The sequence below is a fragment of the Pleurodeles waltl genome, chromosome 11, assembly GCF_031143425.1.
Source record: "Pleurodeles waltl isolate 20211129_DDA chromosome 11, aPleWal1.hap1.20221129, whole genome shotgun sequence".
NCBI lineage: Eukaryota > Metazoa > Chordata > Amphibia > Caudata > Salamandridae > Pleurodeles > Pleurodeles waltl.
Genome location: NC_090450.1, coordinates 969,661,570 through 969,687,055, shown reverse-complemented (window position 1 = coordinate 969,687,055; position 25,486 = coordinate 969,661,570). Strand labels below are relative to the sequence as shown.

General features: G+C 46.2%; 1 protein-coding gene across 2 annotated transcripts in view; it reads right to left on the bottom strand.

Annotated features, from left to right (window-relative positions):
• Window positions 1-25,486, bottom strand: part of PI4KA (phosphatidylinositol 4-kinase alpha) — a 520,678-nt gene that overhangs the window by 126,364 nt on the left and 368,828 nt on the right. For both annotated transcript variants that reach the window (XM_069215218.1, XM_069215217.1), the window contains 2 exons: window positions 11,416-11,574; window positions 10,552-10,703 (listed from right to left, as the gene is read on the bottom strand). In XM_069215218.1, the coding sequence (XP_069071319.1) occupies window positions 10,552-10,703; window positions 11,416-11,574 (311 nt within the window). The remainder of the gene's footprint in view (window positions 1-10,551; window positions 10,704-11,415; window positions 11,575-25,486) is intronic.

The window sequence follows — 25,486 nt, the reverse complement described above, 5'->3', positions numbered from 1 at the left end:
AAAACAATCTACAGAAAGTACATTATACTGGGTTAACATGCCAGAACTCCTGAACAGAGACACCACTTATGTTTGGCTAGATGGTGCCTGCTGAGCCTGTCTGCTCTGGCATTTAGAGACTACGCCAGATGGCAAACAATAAAGGAAATTCAGCCAGCTCCATAGCCTCAGTGCCTCCTGGCACAGCACAAGTGACCGCACACTGTCCTGCTTGTTGTAGTACCAGACGACAATTGTTTTGTCCGTTAGGATTTGTACAGGACTGCCCTTGATGGAAGTCAGAAAGTCCTTGAGAACAAACCGGATGGCATTCAGCTGCAGAAGACTGGAGTGATGTTTTTGCTCAAGCCAAGACCAGAGGCCTCTCTGGGCCTGTTTTTGATAGTGCAGTGTCAAGTGTAACACTTGAGGCACACTTGAAAGGGAGAGAACAGGATGCTAAGACAATGTTTGTGTATTGTCTGTATCACTGCTGAAGGACCCTGCTTTTGTCCTACCAGACGTCTGTCTCTGGGTAAGTTGTGGCTACAGTGCCTACTCCAACTGGATTTTAGTGTTAAAAAGTGGGAGGACACTATGATTACCACAGTACCTTCCCCACCCACATCCCCAGCCTCAGAGCCCAAGCTTAGTGTGGCCAAAGACTTTTGTCATCTTGGATTTGACCTGACACAATGTTTTTAGGCCTGCTGTAGACACCAAGGGTCAGATGGCTAACGTCCTAGGTGACCACAAGGATGACAACAAGATGCAAGAAGCCTTTACCTGGACATATCCAGCTGACCAGTGGCGACTGGACCTGGAAAGAACCCTGCTGTTGGTCTCTGCCTGACATTCTGTGTGTGAGCCTCCTAAGTGCCTCACTCAAGCTCATGATGGCCACAGAAGTGTACTCCTGTGGTTGGCAGTGACTTAAGAGACTAAGGGCCGACGGGTTACGTCCGCCAAAATCTAAATCCCATTACATCATATAGGATTCATATTTCAGATGACATGATATCCATCACCATTGTGACAGACTAACCCATCTGCTGCGTTCTAAATCAGGCCCTAAGTCAGAAGGTAAATCTTTGACCATGATGAACCTTGTTGGTGTATCGGACAGGTGTAAATCACAGTTGGCCTCAAATTGCACCTAGGTCCTGGTCAATCATGGGCATTGACTGTCACTGGAGCTTTGTGCTTTTTTGGCTCTATTTCTAATTTAAACTTTAAAAATTAATATCCCTTTTTGGCCTTTTGTCATTTTGTTTGTTAAACTATACTCTATTTTTCTACTTCGGTTTGGGATTTTCATTATTTTACATTTTGAATTAAATACTGTTTTGGTACTGCATAATACTTTACCGACTGCCATAAGTTAAGCCTGTATGCTCTGTGCCATAGCTACCAGGGGACTGATCTTAGGTTAATTTAGTGACTTTGAAGTCTCACCCTGACAATGATGTGATTATTTCTTGAGGTGGGTGAACACCCACTCTAAATAATAATCTAATTTCTTACAGTGGGCAAGAATGTGCTCTCAGTACAATATGTAACTCAAGTAAAGTGTCAAGACATTTAGCATTTTGGAGGTCGACATACAGTCCATCACCAGTGTAGTGCTGAGGCAATAAGTTGTCCTTTTCACTATCCCTGTCATTTAAAGCAACCTAAAGTCTTGTACGGGACCTGAGAGTCAGTTGAATAAGACCTCAAGGTGTCATAGAAAGCACGGGCAGAAGAACTGCTGGAAAGTCCTCAAACATCACTGGCTTTCCCCTTAGTAAACTCATAAAGCAACATAGGCTGAGATCTTGTTGAACTTGTTGGAACCAACATCATCATTGGGGTCAGATCCAGGAACATGCCTTTCGACTTCTGACTACATGTTTTCTCCATGAAGGGGGAGGCCTCCCATCTGCCTTTGCACCAAGGTTTGCCTTTGGGCTTCATCTTAGATTTACACAAAACTAGGAACCTTGACCAGGACTTGAAGAGGTGAACAGGTTGGTGATTTGGAGTCTGACCGTTTCTTGTGCTCAGCGATTTAGAACTTCACTTCCCACTCCCTCATGGCCTTCAGATGGATCATGGAGCATTTGTCACATGGGGCGTGGCCAAGATGGCGACCGGAGCGGCAGCATAAACTGCAGCTCCGATCCCTGGCCCGGTAAATTATCCTGTTGGAGGCGCCCGGGCCCCCCCGAGAGCGGGTCCGACTGCCGCTAAGAGGGCTGCCCGGGGGCGGCATCGTTAATCGCGGCCGGAGACGCGCTACTCGCATGGCTGGCGATCGGCTGGATTGAGGCCGTGATCGCGCTGCAGACAACGCGCTCGCGGCGAGCGCTACATGGAACCACCCGCGACCCGGTCCCAGAACACGGGTTCGCGTTATGCTGAGGCGACATAGCACCTTCGTTTTTACCCGGTGGGGAGAGGCGCCGGGGTGCGCGCTCTGGAGGGGCGGTGCCGTCCAGGCCACCTACGGTACAGCGCCATCTTAGCGAGATAAGCCCTGCCGGAGCAGGCTTACCTGTTTTACACCCGGTGAATGGGGCTTCCCGTACTGTGACTCTCCTGCTGTCCTGCGGTAACACACCGTTCCGCGGCCGTCCTGGAGGTCGTACTGCACGGAACACGCCTCCTGTTGGTGTGGCCTGGGGATTGCGCCGCATGCACGGAAGGCGCCATTGGGAACTCTACGCAGAACTGTGCTGGCTGGAATTTATTTTATTCACTGCGGCGAAGCCCCTCAGGGGCCGAATCCTGTCAAGGTAGGCCCTCCCCCGCACCATAATCATCGAGATGAGAAGCCGGTGTGGATGTTCTGGTTTCCTCTGCCCACCCATAGCTGCATAGCGCCCCGCGCTCTGGCTACTGATTAATCCATCGTATCAACAGGCCCAACAGGCGGCGGCCAATACGTAACACCTCTGCATCTTTTGCAAACAATAGTGCCTAACTCTGCCATAAAAGGCCCGCTGGCGCGTGGGTGGCGCTGTGCAATGGCGCGTCGCACTGGGGCGCGCACCCTGTAAACTCACTCTGTGTTATCGCTGTGGGGCAGCATCGACCTGTGGCATCCCTGCTCCCTGCACAGAGCAGTCCGGGAAAACAGACTCACTAAATAACTGGCTCCAGTGTCGCAGGCCACGTTGGATGATAAATTGTGGCCAATTAAACGCACTGAATCAATGCGGATTGCTACACCAGCACAGGGGACCACAGCCGCAGCCCCTACTGTACGTATCCTTGTCCTGCATTGGCCCGTGCTTCACTTCTGGGAGACTGAGGCATTAGGAAGTCAGCTATCTGGGAGAGGGGTAAACACATAATGGACCTGGCTGTTTATAAGGGAAGTGCCTATCGATGACAGTTACCGTGTGGTAGTGCGCACGCGCATGAATCATCCCTCTTGGGACACTAGTTCCCATGTGTTGCTGTAACTTCTGTCACAATGCACAGCGTATTGCTCCCTATTCCACCAGTCTTATAAATTCATACCAGCCCTGTCATTATTAAGTGACACAAGTGATAGCAAAAATACCATCCAAAGCCTTGCTTGTTCCTGGCCTTGCTCCTTTTCAACGTCTAGGCTCGAACTGGTGTGACACTTGACTAGATCGTGCATACTGCTTCGCGTTTTCTCAGCACGCTAACGTCTAAGAGCTCCTGTACTTGCCAAATGGTCAAACCAAAAACCCCACGTGCACCTCTGGGCAAGATGGAACACGCCACCTCATCCTCCTCAGAGCCCTACGCCAACACACAAGTGGCACTTCAGAAACTAGAATTGACCCTACAATCACACACATCACAATTCGAAAAGATACTACAAGCCATTCTAGACACTAAAATTACTCTGGAAGCTAAAATAGGTTCGGTGACAGAAGATCTTAACATACTTCGCACTGACCAACACGCACTAGCTGATAGGGTATCGGAACTTGAAAGAGATACTGTGGCTATCCCCCGCTCGGTGAAAGATCTCCAATCGCAACTAGTTCACTTATCGACAGAGGTGGACTCTTTAAAACGCAGAGCTGAGGATGCAGAAGGTAGATCTCGCCGCAACAATATCCGTATGGTGGGATTCCCCGAGCGTGCCGAGGGCCTTAGTGCTGAACTATTTATAGAGAAATGGCTTACTGATACTATTCTGAAGGATAATATCCCGAAGTTCTTTTCTGTCGAAAGAGCACACAGGATCCCTGCCAGGCCTCCCCCTCCTGGCTCCCAACCACGTCCGCTTATAGTAAGACTCCTTAATTACCGTGACAGAGATCTTATCCTACAGTTATTTCGCAAATCTGGCCCGGTAAGCTTCGAAGATGGTGTGATTACAGCCTACCCAGATTTTACAGCAGAAGTACAGAAGAAACGCAACTCTTTCTACCATGTTAAGGCGTGTCTCCGAAAACACAACATCAAGTATGCGCTGTTGTTCCCTGCCAGACTCCGGATACAAGATGACACTCGCACACTCTTTTTTACCTCTCCAGAGGACGCCTGGACCTGGCTACATGCCAAGGGGCTAGCCGATCCATTAGACACAATTGCTCTGGGAGCCGATAGACCCTCCTCCACGTCAGGTCGCAGACAGCGCAAGAAACAAGGCGCGAAGCCCTCGCCTGAACAAGCGCAAACTGAACGCTCCCGACTTTTGCGAGCCACATCCAGATTTGTTAACGCGTCACCTACTGCCTCCTCTACACAAGCGGACGTTGAGCAGGAACAGGATGCAAACTCTGACTCAGCTGAATCCACACGTGGCCCTACCCTCACACCACGCACAGCAGATGATATCTGCTAAACAGCTGGGCCCTACTGGTTCTTACAGATCGTGGACAGTATCATAATACTATTACACCTCCTTCTGAGCGCCATCGGCATCCACCTGCTACGCCGCGTGATTCGATTGTGCCCCTGGGCGGCACACTCTTCACCACAAGTGAACAGGGCAAGGTAAACCCTAGACTCTGTATCAATGCTGCCCGACACCCCCCTGCTCCATATGGACCATTCTCTCATGCCAGCAAATGCTGGAATAGATTTCTATTTTTCAATTCAGTTGTTATTGTGTGTTGTTTTAGTGTGCTCCCTTTTATTTAATCGTTGGTTTTATCACATGTTAGTTAATTGCAAATGCAGCAGCAAATGTACATGTCATGATTATCATAGCAATAGGACTGCAGCTCGCAATGTCGCTGGTGTGGGTCGCCCAACCTTAGTGTGCGCATGTCACAATGTTTTTGTGTCATGGTCAGCAGGCAATCATTCCCTTGGGCATACGAAAACCACAACAATATCATGGCCACTCAAACTCATCAGAGTATAGCAAAATACAAAGTGCTCACATGGAATATTAGAGGCATGGCAACCTCACGGAAGCGTCAGAGAGTTTACGCCTTTCTTAAGAGACATCAGATACATATAGCACTATTGCAAGAAACACATCTCTCTAAAGCTACGCTAGAAAACACACGCTCAAAATGGAAGGGGCAATTGCATGGCACAACTTCTTCATCATTTGCCCGCGGGGTAGCGATTTGGATCGCCCCCGGGGTTCCATTCACCGTGTCTCGCACACAATGTGACTCAAATGGTCGCCACGTGATAGTTGAGGGCATACTAGATGGATCCCCTTTAGCCCTAGTTGCACTGTACTCCCCAAATGTAGACCAGCGAGATTTCCTATCTACACTTTCAACCGGCAACCTTAATGACCCTACGTTGGAATGCGTTTGGGGAGGAGACTTTAACAGTGTCTTAGACACTCAAAAGGACCGCTCGTTCCCCCCGCTTACCTCAGCTCCTTCCAATCGTGCCTCTCAAGCACTAGCAAGCTGGGCTTTAAACAATGGCCTGAGCGAAGTATGGAGGACGGCCCATCCTGCCCAACGGGAATACTCTTATTATTCCCCTGTACATAAGCTGTATACCAGAATAGATATGGTTTTTGTATCTGCAACAGTGATTCAGAAGGTGTGCGGATCTGAATACTTAGCGCGCACTATATCAGATCATAATCCTTTATGTGTAACAATAGCTTGGGGTCACATGCACACCCGCATACCGACGTGGCGTTTACAGCCGGAAGCCCTTTTAGATCCCCCCTTTCAAACAGAGATAGCTAAAATATTAGCTGATTATTTCCTGCTAAATAAAAACTCGTCATCATCCCGCTCTATAGAGTGGGATGCCCACAAAGTGGTGATAAGGGGACACTGCCTTGCAGCCACGGTAGGGGTGAGAAAAGTACTCACTAAAGAGCTACAAACATTAGAGGTAAAAATCCGTAATGCGGAGGCTGCGGTTGTTGGGGACGAGTCCATACTAACAACACTGAATTCGCTCAGGGCCGCTCATAGCGAAGCAGATACTAGGCTAGGCAAACATGACTACAGACATTATATAACAAGACAGCACGCTGAAGGAGACAGGTCCGGTAGATTGTTGGCTTGGCTGACTCGACAGCCCTCACAGCCAACACCTATCGGCGCGATACGTTTAAACCCCAACGTTATCGTTAACACTCAGTCTGGCATTAATGAAGCCTTTTTCACATATTATCGTACACTTTATACGTCTCCTCCCCCTCCGCCGGAATCACACCTAACTGATACACTACAACTTGTCTCTCAAAACCAACTTATCCTCGATAACACCCATATTCTAGATGGCCCCATTACCATTGAAGAACTGCGCTCAGCTTTGGCACAAATGGCGCGCAGTAAAACCCCCGGATCGGATGGACTCCCGGTGGAATATTTTAACTCTCATGCGAGTCATCTCCTGCCCCCGCTCGTTGAAGTGTTCAATGAGGCGTACCATAATTTGCAAATGCCAGACTCTTTGCGCGAAGCTTTAATAGTGGTCCTTCCAAAAGCTGGTCGAGACCCACTTGATGTTAAATCATACAGACCGCTCTCCCTCCTAAACACAGACTGCAAATTACTAGGGAAAATATTAGCGAATAGGCTCCTCCCCTACCTACCGAGTCTGATACATCAAGACCAGTCCGGCTTTATCCCCGGCAGGAGCACCTTCCTAAATATTAGGAGACTGCTTCATATAATGCATAACAACACGAACACCGAAGCGGTCGCCCTCTCCCTAGATATTGAAAAAGCGTTTGATACACTAAGCTGGAATTATCTTATTTGCACACTCAGGGCGTTCGGCTTCGGACCTGGCTTCATAAACTGGATCAGGACGCTGTACTCTAAGCCCACAGCACGTGTAAAAAATGGTCGCATTATCTCCGAAGCATTTGCCATAAGTAGAGGCACCAGACAGGGTTGCCCATTATCCCCCTTGCTGTTTGCCATTGCCATGGAGCCACTGGCAATCAAACTGCGTAGCTTCGCGCATATGTGGGGTATCCCGGAATTTAACACCTATCATATCATATCTCTATATGCAGATGATGCCCTGATTTATCTGCGTAATCATTCTACCTCCATGTCAGAGGTGCTGAAATTGCTGGACTCCTTCGCCCTAGCCTCTGGACTTCACGTCAACTGGTCCAAATCCAGTATTTTCCCTCTTATCTCCATTCCGACTGATGCGCATATAACACTTCCGCAATATAAACTACCGTGGTCATATACAACCATTAAGTACCTCGGGGTGCAGATTTACCACTCTGTTACAGATTTAAAAGAGGGCAATATTGACAGAGTGATGAGATCCACTCGCGGCTCGATACCTTTCTGGAGCTCACTCCCTTTATCCCCGTTGGGCCGGGTAGCAATAACCAAGATGATTATCCTCCCGAGGTTCCTATATTATTTTACTGCCCTGCCAGTGTGCCTGCCACGCTCCTTCTTTAATAAATTACATTCAATATTAACCGACCTACTCTGGGGCAAAGATAGACGTAGAGTAGCGTTGACCATAACACAACATCCGCAGGAAATGGGCGGGTTGGGCATGCCTAACCTCGAAAGATACTACGCGGCCGCTCAACTGTCGTGGCTGGCTGGATGGCTGCATGATGCCCCTTCCGCTGAGGGCGCACTGCTGCAGTCCTGTATGGCCCCCAAGGGGCTGCTGCTCACATTGTTGTCTACCCCTCACTCCTTACCCTCGAAACACATACTGATGGAAGCAGCTCGCTTTTGCTGGTACAGATATGTCCATGGCAAGTCCCCCTCCCCCCCTTACTCACCCTTGATACCGTTGTTTCAATTGCCGGGCACCCAAATTATTTCAATACATCATAACACACGGGATATAAATACACTGAAGGTGGGCGATCTATACTCCCATTCCGCGCTGTACTCCTTTACGGAACTGGTGTCTGCCGGGGTGATGCACAATGGGGCCTTTTTGACATACAGCGCCATTAAACGACTGCTAAACAAGACCTGGGGCCTCGGCAATAATGCACCCCCTGAGTCCCCATTATTCACTACTATCCTTACAATAGGTAGCGCAAAAGGTACCATAACTAAAATATACAAAATATTATTAGCAGCAGTTTGCACTACCCTGCTGCACGCTAAAGCACGCTGGGACATGGTCCTTCCTACGCCATTACCACTAAAAACCTGGACCGCAGCTCTTGCAACAATCAAATCAATATCCCGTAATCCTCGCTTACGCTATACCCAATTTAATTATATTCACCATGCTTATTTATCCCCAGCCCGCATTCTAAGAATATACCCGAACACAACTCCGTCGTGCCCAAGATGTGCTACCCCGGCAGCTGACTTTTACCACATGGTTTGGAGTTGTCACTCAATAAACTCAGCCTGGCACCGAGTTACAAACGTTACAGCAGACATTTCATCCCTCGCATTATCCCCCATACCAGAGTCCTGCTTACTGGGCATACGTCACCGCACTAAGGGAGATAAACAGACACACAGATTCATAGACTTAGCGTTTGTTGTTTTCAAACGTCTGATTGCAACCCATTGGAAGGCTCCACATGTTCCGTCCCATTCGGTTTGGCTGCGCGACTTACATAGTCGCTCGCAGGCCGAGGCGCAGACACTTAATCTATTGCAACGTAAAGGTCTCATCGAAGTGGGCCCTGAAGTCTGGAATACCTTTGTGGTGGCAATAGAAGCGCGTGACGACCTGCACCCCCCGTGAATAGTGCAACATACACAAATCTTACAGCAAGGTGGATACGCTCAGCAGGATACTTGAACTGCCTCAATCTTAATTATAGACATTGCTGACACTCTCATTCTAATCCTCAAAGTATTAACCTAACAAACCAGGCTGTTTCCACTGCGTACAAGACTCTATGCAGGTCAAACCCAGTCCGATCAATGCCAAGTAGGCTCAGCATCCAGCTGAACCCCACAAAACACAATCCTTGCCCCACCTCTGTCCTTCGATCTAAACACACTTACATATATTAGCTGCATTCCTTCCTCTAGCCTCTCCCTACCTCGGCTTGAGGTTGCAAATATTATCAATGACATTGGTCGTGCTTAGCTGCATTGATATTCGGCAAGTAGTTGCCGCACAGTATTTAAGCTGTATGTTTCCTTTTTTCTTGCTCTGTTGGCATTATCTTATGTTTGTTTATAATTTGATTTTTCTCTTTCTCTTTCATACCAGTTAATATGCAAAGAGGCTGTGCAAGATTATTTATGCGAGCAAATAATTCGATAAATTGTAAACAGCCAATGTACTGGTATGTGAATGTTATGTTTAATAAACAGATTTAAAAAAAAAAAAAATGGAGCATTTGTCACATGACTTTGAATCATGTTTGGATCCAAGACACCGGAAACATCATAGAGACCCATAAATGGCATGTGTTTCCTGCAGGTGCAGCATGGTTTTCAAGACTAGTTTTCACAGACGATATCTCTAGTACAGTGCCATTGAAACACCTTTTTGGAAGTCGGTGAACAAAGTTCAAGAGTGAAACTCTGGATTTGAGTTGAAGGGTGAAGAAAAAAAGGAACTGACATCCGGGTGCTGGGGTGGTGTCTACAACTGCTACATTCTGTCTTTTCTGGAGGCAGGGGCCGGTTGTTGCAGAGTCTGAACGCAGCATTTACTGGAGATTTGCAGAAATTACTCTAAAAGTTTCCTCATGCAGTCTGGCAACTGGAGGAATTGAGAAGATGAGGAATCTTCAGTTAGAAATATCCATAAGAAAAGGTTCAGCTTTAAACTTTTCCCGCTATTGTGATAAAGTCACATAATTTGCTGACTGATGCAATTCAAACATCATGGGTTGTCTGGTGATTAGTGCTATATTTGTCACAACCTACAGAACTCGACTCTGGTTTAAATTTATTGGGTGCAATAAATATAATCTATTCCCACTATTTGGAGAATATCTGGAGCATACTATGTGGATTTTGCTGCCCCAAAGTCTGCATGTTCCGGTAGATAAGGGACATTTTTCCCCAGGTTAATTTGCTGCAATTTACCTAACGAAAGTTGCGGTGGTGCGGTGTTAGCTGCAAAACTTGTAACTCTGGTACGCACAGTAACTGCCACTACCACACATACTGTTAAAGTTAAGGAGCAGGACACTACAACTAAATCGTTAGTAAGACTCGTATTTAGAAGCAAAAGAGCACTTACTTGAAACGGGGGCCAATGGCTGCCACATGTCTGTTCATGCTGCCTTTGGCACCGCCTATGTTCAACGACAGAGATCGCTGTAGAAGACTGGAGAAGATCTCAATCTGGTCCGAGCTGCAGTATTTGGCAATTTCAAATCTCTGAACTAGAAACTGTGTTAAAAAGATCAGGTAAGAAATGATCAGAGGAAAGAAGAGAAACATCAAATAGTCATCTTAAATATGGCATATATTTTGGTGTCCAATAATCCTGGCCAATGCGAAAAGCCATACACACGTAGAAAAGAAACAGAAACAAATAACTGAGACACGCCACAGTACACAGTTAGACTGAGACACACACTTCTAAAGGTTCGTTATCTCCTTGAGAAAAAGGCAATTGGTTGGTAAGGAAAATAGGCGCAGACCAAAAAGAGGCAACAGACAGAAAGAACGCAGAGAAACATAAATAATAGAGTCGATGAGTCAGATTGTCACCGGCTGTAGAGACAAACTGATGTGCAGAGCCTGGATGGAACATATATCTATCCTGTAGATCCTATATGGCTGCATGTGCAGAGACATGCGATCTAAAAACATACGAACGGTCATGTCCACTTTCTAATCTCAAACGTGCTGTCATTCATTCCTATTGAGCTGTAAGTTTCTTAGGTGCACATTAAAAGTCACTGATAGAAAACATTTCGCAAACAAATTCTGGTGTTCAACTGAAGATGCAGCCAGTCACTGCCAACAGGAGCTACCATCCAACCTGTGATGTGGTAAAGAGCTTAATGTTCCACAGTTGGTGAGGCAATATGGACAACAATAACAGGAACTGCTGGTATTTACTCAGATGAGTCTCTGCTCACCATATATTACTTACATCAATCCAAATGTAATGAGGGGTCACTTCTGGGGGACAAGGCTTTGGCTGACTTTCTTCTGAAGCAGCCAAGGGATCTGCTTCCTTCGGTTCTGCTGAGAATAGGCCGAATTTCTGCTCCACTGTCATTTGCCAGGCACCAGCCATCTCCCTCATGAACTATGTGAGTGAGAAAAGAAAATATTTAATTACTTGCCAATCACTATATTTACACTGCATTGGCATATTTCATATATTCCTTTCAATATTTATCAGAATCAGTCTGGACTCATCAGTTATACAAATAGAAGTATTTAGTAGCCACTTTGGACTTTGAGGCATGAACTGAGTGGCCATCTCTAGCTTCTTCTATGGAATCCATCTGAATCATATTAAGCGGCATATAGGGCACATAAATAATTTCAGCAACAAAAGGAAGGGAAGATGGGTTTCATATAAATCTATTAAAAATATAATCCCTAAGAACTATGGTTACTCTTCTACAGCACTGAATACATCCTAGATTCATAAGCTCTTATGAAAAGCATACTGTACTTACCTGGGTTCAGGGGGAGAGAAGGTAATTCAGCACCACGTGATTGAAATGAGCAGTTGATCTTGCAAAGAAATAATTGTAGTAAAGTCTACTGAGCTAAACATTCACTGCTTTGCAGGTCTTGTGCAACACAACACTAAAAAGAGAAGTTGCAGTCAAACCATAGCTTGAGAAGAATGATCTGCCCTTGTCACTGCCTTTGTGACAGCCAAGCAAGCTTTGACAGGGCTTGCCCTATGCCAACTACAAAATGTTGAAAAGTAATTTCAATCTCTAAAAGACAACGGTTATTTCGAAATGTAGGTGTTCAATAACAAAGGCGATACGGAATTAGGAAGAAAGTCAACCAATAGCCTAATTGATGAGGATAAAGGCCTTCCCTTAAGTGTTTGAATGCTCACATCTATGTGGGGATTTCTGATTCTTTGTAATGGGATGTCGAAATAAAGGACGAGAAAGTCCCTTCTCTTTGCTGGATTTTAGTAAGGAGTAAAGCTACTCTGCTGTAACTCCTGTTCTCCAGCATTGATATCTTTCATAGATTCACATGCCTGAAGTCATCCCTGTCATCAAACTGGGAGCCGTCTGTAACAATGTCAACACGGCAATGTACCCATTCACCCATTTACACTGCCTTACATCTAAACATTTCCTTCCTATTCACCTCATCATACATGACCCAAAGTTCAGCCAATCAGAAACCACCTCATCAAGCTGTGCACCTGCCTGAGGCTTCCAACCATCAGATTTTCTACATCATGCGTACATTACCATTATGACTTTAAGCCTCATGACAAGAGGAGGTGGGTGGGCTGCATGAGAATCTATGAAAGATACAAATGCTGGAAAAGTAATAGTTTCTTAACTGTAACTTCTGTTCTCTTGTAGGGGTATTTCCATATTAAGGGGGTCATTCTGACCCCGGCCGACGGCGGAAGCCGCCGGCCTGGCTGGAACCGCCAGAATACCGCTGCGCGGTCAAAAGACCGCCGCGGGTATTCTGGGTTTCCCGCTGGGCTGGCGGGCGACCGCCAGAAGGCCGCCCGCCAGCCCAGCGGGAAACACCCTTCCATGAGGATTCCGGCTCCGAATGGAGCCGGCGGAGTGGAAGGGGTACGACGGGTGCAGTTGCACCCGTCGCGATTTTCAGTGTCTGCATGGCAGACACTGAAAATCTTTGTGGGGCCCTGTTACAAAGGCCCCTGCAGTGCCCATGCCATTGGCATGGGCACTGCAGGGGCCCCCAGGGGTCCCACGACACCCCATACCGCCATCCTGTTCCTGGCGGCCAAAACCGCCAGGAACAGGATGGCGGTATGGGGGTCGGAATCCCCATGGCGGAGCAGCAAGCTGCGCCGCCATGGAGGATTCCCCAGGGCAGCGGGAAACCGGCGGTACACCGCCGGTTTTCCGTTTCTGACCGCGGCTGTACCGCCGCGGTCAGAATGCCCATGGGAGCACCGCCAGCCTGTTGGCGGTGCTCCCGCGGTCGTTGGCCCTGGCGGATTTTACCGTCAGGGTCAGAATGACCCCCTAAGTCATTAGCACTGATTAATCCTGCCAATGTGCGGGACCCCAGAGCAGTTCTTCAGTATATCTTTTTATGGGGAGATTTTCGCCTTTCTTCAGGAAAGCCTATAAATACACTTAAGAAAGAGAGATAATGCAGCCTTTATGTAAGCTACAATGGCCAAATTCTTCATCATGAAGTCAAAAAAGTGACAATATATTCAACATGTATAATGTATTCTGTTTTACAAACAGAATAAATCTCCTTCACAAACCCCTTTTTTGTGATAGAGATGAGGAAGAGCAGGACAGAGTAGCCTCATAGGCTGCCATTATATGGCTAAAACACAGGCTGTGCCTTTAAGAATCCAGGGACCACCAGTATCCCAACATGCTCAGCTGGTGGCAGTTGCTCCAGTTTTGTTGAAGGCTATGTCCATCCTTTGAAGATTGTAAGGATACCTCTTGTCCATTCCACTGTGGAGGTAGGAAGGTTGCTTATGACTTATGATGGAAATACCTCTACGAGAGAACAGGAGTTACAGGTAAGAAACTATTCCTTCTCTCACAGGGGATTTGCATGTGTAGTCAAACACTGAATAGAGTAGCAAGGCCATCCTTGTAGACCAGGGTGGAGAAGACAGCGGAACCCCTCAGCAGGTTAGGCAAACAGATCTCTGAGGGAAGCCTGCCCTACTTGAGCACCTGCTGTAGCTTCCGAGTCTAGGCAGTAGTGTTTATTGAAAGTATGTACTGAATTCCAGGTAGCTGCCTTGCAAAATTCTGGAATTGGGATGTTACGCAGTAAGGCAGCAGTAGCAAGTTTCCATCTTGTAGAATGTGCTTTAGGTTTAACTACTAGTGATTTATTAGCTTTTTGTTAGCACAATAAAATACCTGAAACTATCCATCTAGAGACTGATTGTTTAGAGGAGGCCAGTCCTGTGCGTACTGGATCATAGTTAATAAACAACTGGTCCGTTCAACGGATGTCTTTAGTTTGATCGTGATAAAATTTCAGAACTCTCACAACATCCAGAGAGTGCAGAGATCTTTCTGCTGGGGTAGAGGGATTCTGAAAGAAAGAAGGCAATGCTATCGTCCGGTTTACATGGACGTCCAACACTACTTTAGAGAGGAATTTCCGGTGAGTTCTCATAATCACTTTGCTAGAATGAAAGACAGTATATGGTTCATGACAGCACAGTGCTTGTATCTCGCTAACCCAGTGCGCTGATGTTATTGCTACCAGAAAAGCTGCTTTCCACGTAAGATGCTGTAGGGAAGCCTTATGGATGGGTTCAAAGGAATCTCACATACGGTGAGAAAGCACTATATTGAGTTCCAAAGGAGGCATGGGATGTCTAATGGGAGGGAAAACCTTTTTCAAAACCCCTTTAAGAAATCCCTTATGACTGGGATTTGGAAAAAAAAAGAGGATTGTGACAGACATTTCCTGTAGGCAGTATGAGCTGCCAGAAGAACCTTTACGGAAACGAATTGCAGGCCAGAATTAGCTAAGTGTAAAAGGTATGGCAGAATCACATCTTCTTGGCAGGTAGTCAGGTCCACGTTCTTAGAGGAACACCAGATGCAAAATCTCTTCCATCTGAAAGCGTAAGCGGAGCAAGTGTAAGGCCGCTTACCTTCCTTGAGGATCTCCATTCAGTCTTATGGCAAGTTTAAGTGTCCATACTGCACTATCTCAGGAGCTATGTCGCTAAATTCAAGGAGGAGAGATTGGAGTGCACCATTTGGCCTCTGAATTTCAATAGTAGGTCTGGTCTGCATGGAAGCTTGAGATGTGGGCGGAGTGACGGGTGAAGAAGAACTGGGAACCAGTGGTGGTTGGTGACCTTTGAAAGTGGTGGGGCGTAATTCTTGGTTTGAATTCCAATGGACTTCTTCTTGAAGGGTTCTCACACTTTCATGCACTAGGGGCCTCATTTACAGAGGTTTGGTATAGGGCAGCGCCTCAAGTTTTATTGCTGTGCTGCACCACACCAAATTGAAAGGGCATGAATGCACTGCTTTTACGAGATACATTCCTGTCCTTTCAGCCAGTGCACACTTTGATGCCTAGCGCCAACGCAGGCATCCTTGTTCTGCGTTGTTGGCAGGATAAATATGATTGAGAGGACTGCGAAGATTCAGTGTTTTCTTCGATGGGCTGCCATTACAGCCTTGCATTTGAAGAATGTTCTGGGTGCTGACTTGAGGTCAAATGGTAGTACTATATACTGGTAATGGTCGTGCCCAACGAGAAACCTGAGAAATGTCTGATGCTTCCTGGCAATGGAAATGTTGAAGTATGTATCGTGAAAGTCGATGGAGCAAAGTCAATCTCCCTGATGAAGTTGGCGATATATTTGATGTAAAGCCAGCATCCTGAATTTCTCTTTCTAAATCCACTTGTTGGCGACCTTCAGCTTGAGAATGGGTCTGGAGAACCTACCGGGTGAGTAGCGCGCTCAACAAATTGATTGATTGATTGATTGATGTGTGCTTGTCTTTCTTTGGTACAAGGAAATACCTGGAGTAAAGACTTTTAGGAACGGCTTCCACTGCTTTCTTTTGCAACAGGATATTGACTCCTATCCTAAGTCGAGATTGGAAGTGGATGATTTTGGTGGAATGGATGGTGGTGGGGTGGTAAACGTGAGACAGTACCCATTTTGCACAATATTCAGAACCCAGGTGTCTGTTGTAATTTGTTGCCACTCTTCCAGGCAAAGTGTAATGCTTCCCCCCACTGGAGTGGATAACAGAAGAGGGGAAAGGGAGGACTCAAGGTATTGAAGCTGATGTTTGGTTTCCACCTTAGGCGGGCTGTTGATCAGAGCTTATGCTGTGGTTGGTCGTATCTCTGATCTTGTTGTTGAGATCTACTCTGAAGCCAATAAGGGGTTTAAACCCTCTGAGGGTAAAACCTACATTGGTAAGGTTGGAATGATTTATGCTGTTCTCTGGGTTTCTCCAGACCCAAGGCTTTTAATGTGTCCATTTCAGATTTCATTCTTGCCATCTCATTGTCAGCAAGGATGCCAAACAGTGTGGAACCTGATAATGGCACATTTTGAATGTGGTGGTGTGCTTTTGGCTTTAAATATGTTATCCTGAGCCAAGCATGCCTCCACAAAGAGACTCCATGACAATAGCCATGTGCAGCAAGGAAGGAGGAATCCGCAGCTGCACTTATAACACTTCTAATCTGGTTCGAAACCTCTGCACACTCGTTGACTATTTTCAGGAAGTATTCTTTTTTGTCCTTTGGCAGGTGGTCAGCGAAATGCTGGACTGAATCCCACAGTGCTCGGTCATACCTGTTGAAGAGGGCTGTAGCACTGGCTGCCTTCACTGAAGTGGCCGATGTACTGCAGACTTTGTGGCCTGCCGAGTCTAATTTTTTTATTTTCCTTATCTGGAGAAGAGGATGATGGAGAGGTGGAATAGACTTTTTTTAGTTGCCAAAATAATGAGTGTCAGGTGAAGGATCAGAAAGAAGAAATAATGGGTCTTGCTCTGGTGGCCTGCATGTTTGTTGAGGCCTAGATGGAGCAGGCTTAGCCACGTGTGGAGTGAGGAACAAATGCAAGGCCAGTTCGAGGAGACCTGGGACCAGTGGTAGCAATGGAGTAGGAGCTGTACCCTGATGAATCGTCTGAAAGATTACCGATGTGGACGGTATGGGAACAGACGTAGGTATATTGATATTTGCAGATCAACGGACTAGCACCTCTTGAAAGGTACTAATATCATCAACCGGATAGACACAAGGTGGTGGTCAGTGCAACAAAGTTGGCGAATAGTCTCTAGCAGACGAGGAGGAATGATCAGTATGCCGTCAATGGGAGGGTGACCTTGACCTAAGGTAAGATTTGCGACAGTGATATGAGTTTCTTGACGAAGTAGAAGAGAGCCCCGGTGTGTGACAACTATGACGAGAGTCGTGGCATGACTGGGAGCGTGTTCGAGGCCTGGGGGTTGTCACACTTGTAGGTACTGGAGGTAAAGGCGGAGGAATAACCGGTGGAAAAGGTGGAGGTGGCAGAGGAGGCAAAGCTGGTGGAGGAGGTGGTGAAGGTGGAGGAGGCAACAGAGATAGTAACACAAACAGAGAAGATGATGACTCAGATGAAGAATAAATTCTTCTCCCTCCTTGAAGGCAATAGACTCCTTGACGTCCACCTTTCACTTCAACGTTTAGCCCTCAAGTTGACACTGTTGTATCGATGGCGAGTGTTGCCTCTTCCTTGATGTCGAACCAGCCTTTGATGCTGAACATGTCAGCGACATACCTTGCCTCGTCATCGATCCTCTCGGCATTGACCAGCAGTGATGTCTTCTCTGGGCTGGACCATGTTTCTCAGACCTTCCACATCCACTGGAAGCAGAGAGAAGAGCCTGTTGGAAGACTGACCTTCTCCTCGCTCTGAAGCCCCACAGGAAGGCTGTGTTTGCTGGTAACATCCCTCTTCTCTCTCTCAAAGGAGAATCTTCTCTCTGTTGCATAGAGTTTGCCTGTAAAACGTCCTGCAGATGTCAGGAAGGTGAGAAGGTAGACAGATGATACAGACCTCATGGCAGTCTGTTTTGGCCTTTCTCCTGCCACAGCGTGGACACTTATCAAACAATAAAGGCCTTTTATTAGTCAAAATAACTCCATTTTCTGTCAAATATTAACAAAAATGGTAGGAAAAGTAAAAAGACGCTGACTAAAGGTGTTGTTACCAATTTCTGTCAAAATGTTTTTGTGAAAAAACATAGAAAAGGACGAGCTCAATGCGTCAGGGTCCTGTCAGCAGGAGCTGGAAAAAAGAACTAAAGCAACTGCCACCAGCTGAGCATGTTGGGATAGTGGTGGTCTCTGGGTGCTTGAAGACAAAGCCTCTGTTTTAGCACTATAATGGCAGCCTATGAGGGTACTCTGTCCTGCTCTTACACATCTCTATCATAAAAAGGGGTTTGTGAATGAGATTAATTTTGATTGCAAAACAACTTAAATTTTACATGTTCAATGTATTGGCCCTTTTCTGACTTCATGGTGAAGAAGTTGGACTTTGTAGCCTACAAATATAGGCTGCAATATCTGTCTCTTTCTTAAGTGTCTTCACAGGCCTTCCTGAAGAAAGGAGAAAATCTCCACTTAAAAAGATATAACGGAGAACTGCTCTGGGGTCCCCGCACGTGGGCGGGAGTATTCAGTGCTTATGACAATACATGGAAAACCCCTACAAGAGGACCGGAGTTATAGGTGAGTAACTTTATCCCTTCTCCAACACTGGATCTTTCATAGATTCACACATTGGAATTCAGATTATCAAAGCAGTACCATATTTCTTCTCCAATAAAGAGGTCAGTGAAAATGAGGCTTACCTTATTTAAAAAGATTTCTTAGCACAGCTTGACCCACCGCTGCCTCTTTGGAGGTCTGCACATTGATACAATGCTTTACAAAAGCAAGAGTTGTCTTCCACATTGCTGCTTTGCAAATGACATTTAAGGAAATGCCCATGAACAAGGCAGCTGTTGCTGCTCTAGCTCTTCTTGTATGTGCCCTCACTGATCTGGACAATTGCCTTTTTATTGATTCATGTGCAAATGTAACAAACTGTAGGAAGTTAGCTCTTTATATAGCATACCAAAATGAGGTATACTGTGCAGGGTCCAGGGGTTCCTTTATGAGTGGACAGGGGCTTTCTCTAGCAATCACACGGTGTTCTTTTAGGGGGTAGTGTGTTCGAGTAGCCTTGAACGTATTCAAGAGGCGTGATAGACATCTGCAGGCATACAGTCAAAGAATAATGCACAGGACTCAAGAAGGAGATCTACACAAATTTATAAAAACAACAGGTATCTTTATATATATTTAGGCAGCAGAATCAATATGATCAGTATGTTTTGCAATAGAAATTATTGCAGTTTTGAAAAGTCAACAGTAAAAATTTTTGAAGCTGCAATGTTAACTTATGGAGAAAAAACATGTACGGCAAACAGGTACTCAACAGCGACTTACCAAGTCCAATCTTCCAGACTTAAGTATGGAGCAGGATTCTAGGCCACACTAACAGGTCACCTAGGGTGGCACTGGGGCAGCTGGGTGCAAAGATGCAACTCAGCGTCTGGAGCTCTGTTTAAGTCAATGGGGATCGGTCTGGTTAGAAAAGCCCTGGAAGTAGGGATTGGGGGCCAGTCTGGGTGAACCAGCAAGGGGGGAACATCAAAATGTGTGATGCTTGGAATGTGGTGATACCTTTGGTCCTCTTCTCCTGGAACCAGAGCGGCTGGGTGCAGAGATGTCCTTAGGCATCAGGTTTCTGCCACCAGAGGAGATTGCAGTAGAGGGGGCCTGCAGAGAGAGGCTGCAGCCGTGAACTGGGGGTCCAGTCCGATTGAACCAACAAGTGGGCTCTAGTCACACGAGGTTGGGGGGACGTAGGGACACCCTTGATCCTCTTCTCCTCGAGCTACGGCAGCTGGGTGCAGATGTGTTTTATAACCAAAAACACTAGCAACCAGGAAGAAAGGACATAGTACTTGGTCGCTCACAGTGAATCCACATATTAACAGATAAACATAGCAGGTAAGGCACGGTGCTCCTGGCAAGAGGATCTTCCCTTGTCCTCTAAAGTTTCCGAAGAAACTGAACAGAGATAAGTCTAAAGTCAGGGCACTCATGAATCACAATCGTTTATGTTAGAGATGTTGAGAGTCCATATTGTAATAGTAAAGAATTTCGTTGTGAAATTGGAAATCATGAAAACAGGACCTTCAATTTATTCTTGAAAGATAAGTTGCATCACAGTGATAAGAAACGATCTTTAAGGTCAACACTTCTGTGACCATAGCAGCCGATAAGTAGTCATGTAGCAACAAACGCCAACACGTGTTTCGTCTTGTGAGAGATAAATCTCAAAGACTTCATCAGGGCTGAGCTACAGTAAGGCCATCTATCACAATTGTACTCCTAAGCAATCCCAGGAATCTGAAACTTGTGGTACCTGGGATATAGAGAAATAGCAGGTAGTTGAAACACCCATAGCACCAAAGTATCCTATTCTAATAATCTGATTATTTACTTTCCGGACACTACGGAACACCATGCAATTATCTGAACACGGTTTGCCGTTTTTCTCTACTTCGTTAGAATAGGATACTTTGGTGCTATAGGTGTTTCAACTACCTGCTATTTCTCTATATCCCAGGTACCACAAGTTTCAGATTCCTGGGATTGCTTAGGAGTACAATTGTGATAGATGGCCTTACTGTAGCTCAGCCCTGATGAAGTCTTTGAGATTTATCTTTGGCGTTTGTTGCTACATGACTACTTATCGGCTGTTATGGTCACAGAAGTGTTGACCTTAAGGATAGTTTCTTATCACTGTGATGCAACTTATCTTTCAAGAATAAATTGAAGGTCCTGTTTTCATGATTTCCAATTTCACAACGAAATTCTTTACTATTACAATATGGACTCTCAACATCTCTAACATAAACGATTGTGATTCATGAGTGCCCTGACTTTCGACTTATAGCAGATGTGTTTTATGGCTTCAGGTCTATGTCTCAAGGTCACTTGTGGTCGAGGGGGGCCTGCACAAAAAGGCTGTAGGCTTTGTTGGGAAGTCCACAGCAGGTGATACCAAGGTGGACTTTGTCTCTAGAGGGTCTGGGGACCACGCTGGCACCACTGGCCCACTTCAACTTGTGCTAGAGGGCACGGGTGCAGTTGTGCTTCTGGTGTCAGGTTTTGGTGGTTTTGAGTCCTCACAGGTTTTCTTACGTGCCTGGAAGATGCAGGGGTGCAGCTCCACTATGCCACAGGAGTTCCTGGTTACTGGGTGAAGGCTGGCAGTCTTACTCGGCCTTTCAGAGGCCCTAGTAGCTGCAGGATGAGGTGTCTTTGCTGCAATTGTTGAAGTCAGCAGGCAGGTTGGCAGGGTTGACACCAAATTAGTCTTTAGTTGTCAGCTCTTGCTTTTGAGTCTCTGTGGTGTCCCTCTTATTTCTGGTTGGCAGAATCTGATTTCCTGGTCCCTGGTGCTCCCCTAAATACTGGATTTAACGGTGTTAGGAGAGTGTAGGGTAACAGCCAACGGGCTACTTACTCCTGGGGTCACTACGCCACGTATATGACCACTTCCTGACGGAAACGGGTAAAACCCTGTCCCAGAGTTCCTAGTTCTGCCATCACCAAGATGGCAGACATTCAAATTTCGTGTCCACATCAGATAGACCACTAAAGGGGTGGAACTGTCTTGAAGGTGGACATGACTACTAATTGTTCTGCCTGTCCAGGCAACAAATGGGCCATGGGTCGGGGGTTGGCATCGCGTCACCTCTGAGGGAAGCCAAATTTGCATAGCAAAGATGGTGGGCTCTTTGAAGCCCCTGCCTTGGAATGCTAATTTGCAGGCTATCCTGTAGAAAGGGGCGTGTAACACCCTTGCCAGAGCAAGCTTTGTTCCTGACCACCCGAGAGCAGAGGCTATCACCCCTAGGGGTCAGAAAAATGTCTGCTGGTAGCAGCTGATTAAGACCAGTCAGCCAGAACAGGTAGTTGGTAGATTTTTCAGGAGGCATCTCTAAGGTTCCCTCTGAGTGCATGTATGAATAAATCCATCACTGGAATCAGTGAGGGTTTATTAATACGAGATGTTTGATACCAAACATCCTTTTTTTCCCAGTGAAGTCATCATGTAGCTGGGAAACTTGTACTGACCAATATCCAGCACATGTACTTAAAATGGCTTCCCTGATCACTTACTATGTCTAAGAATAAACAAAGTCATAGCAGGGGCATACCTACTCAGGGAGATATGTCCACTCATATAATATAATGCACCCTGCCTTGGGGATGTAAGGCCTGATGTGGGGTGACTTACATATATTGCATGCAGTGTTAGTAGGCATGGAACAAAGACCTTAGGAAAGTGCCTATTTTGGCATGGTTCAGGGGTGTTTTTTTGTTTAAGGCTGAGGGGCTGAGTCCCTCTGAACGTCCTACACATTTATAGCAAAAAATAATAAATAGATCAATTTGTTCAGCAATACAATCGTAACTCTAAACAAATCAATGCATTTAAGTATGGGGTGTCTGTCCCAGGTTGCTTGGCCTGTCTCGCCTCGAAGCAGGAGATAGAAGCCAGGCAGTAAATCAACTTTCTACACTGACGCATGACTGACTGCTCTAAAGCCCTTCATTTCCATTGTGGTCTATGACAGTATCCACTATAGGCCAGTGACTCTTTTAGCTTCATGGTTTTGGGTGTCAGAGTCTTCATCCCTGAGTGAGGGCAGCCGTCTGTCATTCACAGGCATAGATCCCACCCTTTCCCCCCTCGAAACGCAGTAGGAGTGGATGCAAGCATGTGTAATTTAGTGCCTTGGCTTCTGTTCGTGTTATAATGCTAATCTTGTGTTATTTGTAATGTACTGAGACCCCTTGTCACGCTAACTTCCCCCACTGCGATACCCCAGGCCCTGGTTGCAGATTGCTGGCTCCTTTAGAAGTGGAGCTGCTGTATATGTTCCTTGCAAAATTAATCCAAAAGACAAGCGGGGTTCTTGTTCCCTTGCAAAATACGAGCTTACAGTAAAGGTAGTTATCTTCTGTATGGCTTTAAAACTGGACTCATTGTCATGCCTTTGGCATTAATGCCCAAATCATGGATTGATATGCAAACAATGAATGTTAAAAAAGCGATTAAGTTCCTCTCTTATTTCACGTTTTACCTACCGTTACAGTCTTCAAGAGAGATGCTGTTTTTCTGTGCACTGTATTACTCTTGCCTAGTGCACACTTTGACTCGTGCCAGGTGTTTATGATGGGCTTTGATTGAGAGCTCTGATGCGGAGGCTGAAGCCAAAGCAAAGGGCCTGTCAGTGTGTGTGTGTGTGTGTGTGTGTGTGTGTGTGTGTGAAGGGGTGCACAGAGGTCAAAATATTGAGAAGGCAAAAGGAAATAAAGTGCTTAAATGTGAATGAGTGCAGTGAATGTTTGGGGTGGTAAACTGAGAATGATGCAAGGAAGTGCATTCAGGCGAGAGTGAAAAGAGGGTGCTGAAAAGGGGAGAGGAGGTTGAAAATATGCAGACGGATGTGATGTGAAGAGAAAAAGGGCAACATATTTAACATAAATCAGACATAACTAAAGGCCCTACTCCTTCCATAGGACTCAATAATATTTAATTCATAGTCTCACAATTTCAGAATTGAAACACTTCCAGTGTTAAATATTTATAACTAATCATTGTTGTTACTCATTTATCTTGAAGAGCTAACAACCACTGACAAAGCAAACAGTGCTGACAGATTTTAGGTGTATGTCAGTTGTTGTGTTATATTTCTGGATGCAATAACATCTTAGAGAGAAACCAAAATACAGGCCAGGTGGCACACTATGGGAATCACAGAAATTTATTCTGCATATTCACTTTTAGAGAGCCCCCACCTTTTCCATCCAACTTAAAGACCAATTTGCACATATTTCTGTATGAATGATTGCAACCAGCAGCTGTGGTTGCTTCCTGATGCCTGGTTAGAGCATTTTCGTCCAAAGATGATGCCACATGCAGCAAGGCAATGGGTAAGCACACACTTTAAAGAGCCTGAAGTGGTTGCAGCATACAACTTCCACATTAAAGTAAAGCATGAACATATTAATGCAGTGAGACATGAAGCAGCTTTTAATGTGTTTAATATTTCAAGGCTATACATTCCCATTGCTTTATAAACCTTGCTTTCTCACTAAATGTATTCCCTTTCAAATGCACCATCGGTCAATCTTTTTTCAATTTTTACTTTGGAGGAGGACCAACTCTGGACCCCACATTTGTCCACTGAGCTTGATCGCTTCACCCAGACTTTTACGCCCCACCACTTTCAAATGTCACCAGCCGCCACTGGCATGCTTACTCTCCCACCCCCCCCCCCCCCCCACCCTACTTTTTGCCTGATTTCTGATACTAACTAGACTGATCATGTGCTGGGATCCTGCTAACCAGGCTACAGCACCTGTGCTCTTCCCTTAAACTGTACCATTGCTTCCACAATTGGCACACCCCTGGAACACAGCTAAGTCCCTTGTAAAAGGTACCAGTGTTACCGAGGGCCCCGTGGCCAGGGAGGGTCTCTAACACCTGCAGCATGTATTGGTCCACCCAAAGGCACCCCTTACCAAACACAGGCACCCTGCCATTCCAAATTGTGTGTGTTGGTGGGGAGAAGAAAGTAAAGTTAACAAGGCATCTGCAGGACAGGGCACTTGTTGGCATGGTTACCCCACTCCTCCCACCAACACTCTTTTTGCCTGATATTGATGCCAACATGACAGAGTGTGCAGGGATCCTGCTAACCAGGCCGCAGCACCAGCGTTCTTTCCCAAAAATTGTACCATTGTTTCCACAATTAGCACACGCCTGGCACACAGTTAAGTTCCTTGTAAAAGGTACCCCTGGTACCAAGGGCCCTGTGGCCAAGGAAGGTCCCCAAATGCTGCAGCATGCATTATGCCTCCCTGGGGGACCCCTCACTAAGCACACGCACACTGCCTTTGCAGCTTGTGTGTGCTGTTGGGGAGCAAAAGTCAAAGTCGACATGGCACCCCTCTCAGGGTGCCATGCCCACAAACCACGGCCTGTGGCATAGGTAAGTCATCCCTCTAGCAGGCCTAAGGCAAGGTGCACTATACCACAGGTGAGGGCATAGGTGCATGAGCAATATGCCCCTACAGTGTCTAAGTTCATTCTTAGACATTGTAAGTGCAGTGTGGCCATACTGAGTACATGTGCTGGGAGTTTGTCATTACGAACTCCAGAGCTCCATGATGGCTTCACTGCATGCTGGGACGTTTGGTATCAAACTTCTCAGCTCAATAAACCCACACCGATGCCAGTGTTGGAATTATTGTAAAATGCACACAGATGGTATCTTGGAGATGCCCCCTGAAATTCACCCAACCCTCTAGTGTGTGGCCGACTGGTCTGTGCCAGCCTGCCACCACCAGACAAGTTTCTGACCTCATGG